The 5,702-nt window shown below is 41.3% G+C and overlaps 1 protein-coding gene across 1 annotated transcript in view; it reads right to left on the bottom strand.

Annotated features, from left to right (window-relative positions):
- Nucleotides 1-905: 905 nt before the first annotated feature.
- COLEC12 (collectin subfamily member 12) overlaps nt 906-5,702 on the bottom strand; it is an 84,897-nt gene continuing 80,100 nt past the window's right edge. The window contains exons 8-9 of the mRNA XM_031066524.1: nt 5,271-5,416; nt 906-4,098 (exon numbers count right to left, since the gene is read on the bottom strand). Coding sequence (XP_030922384.1) covers nt 4,079-4,098; nt 5,271-5,416 — 166 coding nt within the window. The 3' untranslated portion in view covers nt 906-4,078. The remainder of the gene's footprint in view (nt 4,099-5,270; nt 5,417-5,702) is intronic.

The following is a 5,702-nucleotide window of genomic DNA, read 5'->3' as shown; positions in this document are numbered from 1 at the left end:
CCAGGGTGCCCCAGCTGGGAGCAGCGCCAGGACGAGCAGCTGTCCCACTGCTGGCCTCTCACCTGGGTGAGCCCCAGCACCTGCACAGGGCAGTGCAGAGCCGGCTCTGGGGACAGCTCATGGAAGAGCCAACATCTCTGGGGAACACAGGCACCCACAGAAGCGAGGGAGGAAAAACAAAGCAAGGCTGGAGACTGCTTGTTCCCTTTGGATGATACAGATGTGTGAGCTGCTGTGCTCTTGGACAAGGAGCCTGCACTGGGGAAAAGTGGTTTTGTTTTCTCACATGTGAATCAACTCAGCCACCTTTCCCCTGCTCCTTGCAGATCAGTTTCTTCCCACAGCCTGTGGCTGCCCTCTGACCAGCTCCTTGCCTTGCCACTGATCAGATACCAGTTCCTGCTACTTGCTAAAAGCAGAGTAGCTACTTGCCAGGAACAGAAAATTAAAAGAGGAGGTCAGCCATCTGAGAGAGAGAGGAATAGCAAGACCAGATCAGCCATTATAAACAGATAATTTAAGCCATCATAATGGCTAATGTGGTGACTGATGTGACTTAATTCAGGACATGCCTCACCTGGAGACCCCTCTGAGGTGTTTGGTGTGCTAGGACAGTAAGCAGCAAAGGGCTTCAGCCCTTCTTAAAGGTCTTGTTCAGATCAGACCTTCCAAACCATGTTCCCATCCCCTACATGCTGCAAGAACAAGGCACTAAACCTGCAATTGTAGGATAGGACACCCCCAGCCATGCTCAGAACCAGGGGGTCTAAGTGAAAAATAAGGCTTTAATGGAAAAGAGCTTCATCAGTTTGATTTTTAATACCTATGTATGTTCTGGCTCCACATCCCTCTCATCTCCACATCCCTCTTGGTTACACACACATGCACAGAGTTAACAACATTAATTTCTGTGTCTCCACTTAGTGATTCCTTTATTGGAACATTTGCAAGTATTAATTATAGACAACAAAGGAAATGAGAGTTGAGATTTATAAGCTCTAATCAGCTGAAGGCATTTCCAAATAAATTAATGAAACAAGTCAGAAATGACATTAAGAAATCCAGAACTTAATGTAAATCACAATGACTTTGTACCTTCTCTGCCTTTCCCTCTTTTTCTTCCAACAGTCCCAGTGCTTGACAGGGTATATGAACTTGTACTTAATTTTATGTAAAACAAGAAGGATGATGGGAATGTGTGTTCAATATGACAAGTTACAATACTTATGTATAAGAAGGAAAGCAAAACTCAAGCTGGGACAAAATAATTTGCTATCACTCAAAAATTTCCATAAAACCTACATTATTGCTCAAACCATACAGAAAGATTTGATGGGGATGTTTTCCCATTAAGGAGTGGCAGGTGTGACTTTCATGACAATTTCTTGGCCCATTCTGGTGTCCTGCTTGCAATCCTTGCCAATCTGTCCTTTCTGTGACATGTTCCTGAGCTGTCTTAACACTCTTGGTCCTCTCAGTGATTTCAATTTGTGTTGCCATTGGACACCTCTGTTTCCTTCCTGCAGGAATACTAGGTCAAAAGGATGGTCTGTCTGAGCATGCCTGGCTGCTCAGGCCATATTTTAAGGATGACTGGCCACGTCAGACACGCAACTGCAGCATCCCTCTTTATCCAGTTTTGTCTGACAGCTGCAGTGTTTGATTCGAGTGTGCGAACAGAGGGTGTGAGCCCAGTCACGTCTCATTTCTCAGTGTCCTCAGCTTGTCATTCCTCTGGCTGGGAGACACTAGATAACTCTTGGATAATCTGATCTTGTATATGTACTGTTGCTGAAGGAAGAGAAGGATGAAATCTGGGCAAGGAAGCAATACAGCTTGGGCTTAAACAGAGGTTCTCATTCACTTCTTTTGGTGACAGAAGTCTGTGACATCAATAAAAAGCATAAAGAATTTAATGTGGTAGATGCTCAAAACAGGCTTATTTCACCCAAATAAGCCAACATTCAAAACAAAGGTAGCAGTCTTTCCACTTCAGTGTGGCTCTTCAAGGCTCCACTCACCAGGGTTTGTGAGGCTCTCTGGGCACACAAAATACTGGTTTTGTAACTCATTATCCAAAAATAGCAGTTTAACATTATCTCCACAGACAATCTGTAAATATATATGTAAACCCTACAGCATGTGTCTACACACAACTCCTTGGTACAGCATGACAGTGCATGGCAGAATCAAGTTGTATTCAAAACCTTGTGAAAAAGAAAAGGCTCACAAAATCCAGACTGTGTGAAGACAAGCCCTGCCTCCACGATGGTGACACAGGTTTCTGCAGCTGCAATACATAAACCCTTTTATGTAATACATAAACCAATTTTCATGTTGTTCCTGTCTCATACCTAATTTGTAGCCACAGGACAGATTCCCAAATGTAACATTTTGTGTATTTTGAAAAAAAAATTATAATTGAAATTTAAAACACTTGAGAGAGTGTGAGATGTAGAGAAACAGCAGTCTTTAACTGATTGATCGTAGGAGCAATATTTGAAAATCTGAAGTACGGAATCTTGTCTGTTTCCAACAGAGCTGGAGTATTTCAACAAACGTATCTGCATTTGGCCAAGGTAAATGGCAGGTCAGGAGGCAATGGAAAAACAGCTCTCCTTCCCAAGAAGCCAAAACAACTTCCTTCATCATAGAGCATCTGGCTATGAGAAGGGTATAAAAACTGGAAACCAATTCCAAGGTTTCTGCTAATGAATTAACCTGCTAATTTTTTTAATTCCTGATAAGCTGCCTAGACAATGGCTCATGGGACTGTGGAGGAAACTGGCTGAGTAATGGTATCATCTCTTTCTGCTTTGTAGCATATTTTATTTTCTGTTTTGTTTGAGAGAGAAGTACCAGTCCAAGAAAACAGAGAGATTAATTTACAAAGCACTTTGGAGAAGTGCAAGTTTATTAGACTTTTCTGAGTATGGCATGTTTTTCTCACCAAATCTTGAAATCTGTCTTAAAAACAAACATATTTCAGTGTGTCCAGCTTCTTTGTTTCTCTTTTCATAAAGTCTCTCATCTGGGCTTGACCTGCAGTATGTGTGGCAACTACAGGGGTAGAATCCCTTACAAGAAGGGAGAAGGAATGAAAACATTTCAAAATGATTATTAAAAATTGGAGATTTACTTCCATGGAATTTTCTCCTGAGAGGGAGGAAGGCAGGAAGGCAGGAAGGCAGGAAGGAAGGAAGGAAGGGCTTTTATTAAAATGGTCTTTCCATAGTACCCCAATGAAACACTGGCTGTGATCAGAGCTATAATGAGTATCTAGTCCTTAGTCAACTTAATTGTTACACATGCAGACTAGACTGCATACAGTAAGGAAAACACTATCTAAAATCTGCTTTAAAAGTTATTTAACCAGAACAAATCATCTGGGAAAGTAAAAATGTTTCTAACTGGAAAAATATTTCTCTATAGCTGAGCTAGGCCCGACAGCAAACCTTAATGAATTATTAGTACCTTTATTGTTTTCTTTGGCCCCTGTGCACTATATTTGTAAAAAAAGTCAGTAAAAAAGAGAACAATTGTAAAAAGCAAACATTTTGTACAAAAATACAAAGTTTTAAAAGCTCTTAAAAGTATATTCCATATTACTGATAAGAGTTGGACTATATATATATATTTATATAAAATCTATATATTTGTGTATCTGCATAATTTTCCTACATTTGGGATTTTAGCAAATTAAGCAACTATTTACACAGTTGCATTATATGTTTTTCGATATAAGTGACCAACAGTCTTACTCAGATTGATAGAGTGTCTTTTTTCAGAAGACACAAGCTGCTTATGGATGTGGTTACTGGTTGGGAAGAAAATCTAAAACAGAATTAGTTCAACAGTATTTCCTGATGCTGAGGGTCGAAAGGCCTTAAATAATTACAGGATGCTGGAGAAGAGTTATTGCTGAATTCCTTGATGCTTTTAAATCAGTTTTCAGTGCTTGTTTTTTTTCTGTTTTCATATTTTTTTTCAATTTTGGAAATCAGTGTTGCTCTTTCCCAGGATTTTCTTCTTTACATAAATTTCCTTAATACGAAGGTATCTGTAAAGTTACAGCCTTTTACACTCCAAGAATTTGCCCTACAGTATGAGAGAAAACAAGAAAAACAAAAAGAAATGCTGTCAAAAGCCTGTGAAGATTAAACAAATTTCCAAAAAGAAAGCTTACAGAGATCAAGGTATGGAAAAAATTTGAGCAGACTCATACTAAGACCCTGAAAATCCTGGAGGATAAATATTTGTAAACCTTTAAATTTTCTTAAAATAACAAATGTATGTAGGAAAACCAGGGTAAATCATATTGTTACTCACACATGATCCTTCATTCAGGACATCCAAACAGAATTATACACACAAAGCTTGTTCAGCACTTAGTTGTGTGTTAGGGGACTATGGATGGGATGTAATTTTGGCTCTAGCTGACATTTGTGTCTGCCTTCACTGAAATTCAACCAACAAGTTTCCAGTTGGAGGAGCCAGGCACCCTTGGCAAAGCAATGTTTAAACAGGTTGTATGGAGGAGCTAACATTTCAGGCAGAGCCCCACCATGAACACAAAGACCAGCTTTGATCACGTTCTGTGGCGATGGGGCTGGGCTGTAAGCAGCCATGGGAACCACCTGCCCTCTGCTCCTGCAGAAATGCCTGTGTCAACAGAGAGAGATGCCCCGTGGCAAGCACCTGGCTGACTGCTGGCCACACCAGCAGTTTATAAGTCCTTCACTCCAGCTGCAACGGATGAGCTGCTGATGGCCTATGGACCCAGCTTCTCAGTCCCATGGGACATCTCCCGGCAGTGACGGGAATTTTAAGATCTCCTCAGCAGTCACCAAGGGCCTCCTATTGCACAAACTTTCAAAACAAAGATTTGCTGGTTTTTGAAGGCTGGTTCCTGAGCCACACTAAGGTCCGCTTTCCCTGTTGTGTGGCCAGTGAGCCTATAAAGGCAATTTCCAGTGGGGGTAGGATCTGGAGCATGTGCCAAATCATGCCCAAAATTTTAGGCATGTGTAAAGCCTACAGGAAATGGTCAAGATTCTGGGCATTCCAGGGCTATAGACAGCTTTGAGGCTGCTTTTTCCATGTGCAATAAATCCAGCACTTGCATCTGGATCTGTGTAGAAGTGCCCCACATGTGATTCCTCCTCTTCCTCAACAAGGCACTGCTGTAGCATTTAGCCAAGATCTCACCTCTAGCTGCGGGAGATGTACTATGGGCAAGATGGAATAATCAAACCAAGGGCCTTGCTTACCTTTGTCCATGTCCTTTTCACAAATGAAACTGTTAACATCTTCACAGTAGAAGTCATTCCAGAGCCCAGCATAGATCAACCCAGCACAATCTTCCCCTGGCCCGTGATCGTGATCCCAGTTATCAGGCTGCCCAGGTTTCCAGTTTCTTTCCACAAAAAAGCAAGAGATATGATTGCACAACACAGCACACATGGCAGGTTTTCACCACAAGAAATTAATGAAAACATCATGAGATCTGTTCTGAACGGGAAACACACATTGAAACAAACAATACATGACTCTTGCTGAAAATGGAAAACAGATGTATTACAGAGAAGGGAATCTATTCGGCCTCAGGCTGCCAAAACTCAGAGACCTAAATTTAGACCAATGAACTTTATTTTAGTTTCTGAGTGTACATGCACACACAGTGGGAGTGCTCTGTGCTCCAA

Source organism: Geospiza fortis, unplaced genomic scaffold (genome assembly GCF_000277835.1).
Source record: "Geospiza fortis unplaced genomic scaffold, GeoFor_1.0 scaffold53, whole genome shotgun sequence".
NCBI classification, from domain to species: domain Eukaryota; kingdom Metazoa; phylum Chordata; class Aves; order Passeriformes; family Thraupidae; genus Geospiza; species Geospiza fortis.
This window is presented reverse-complemented; position numbering and strand designations above follow the sequence as displayed.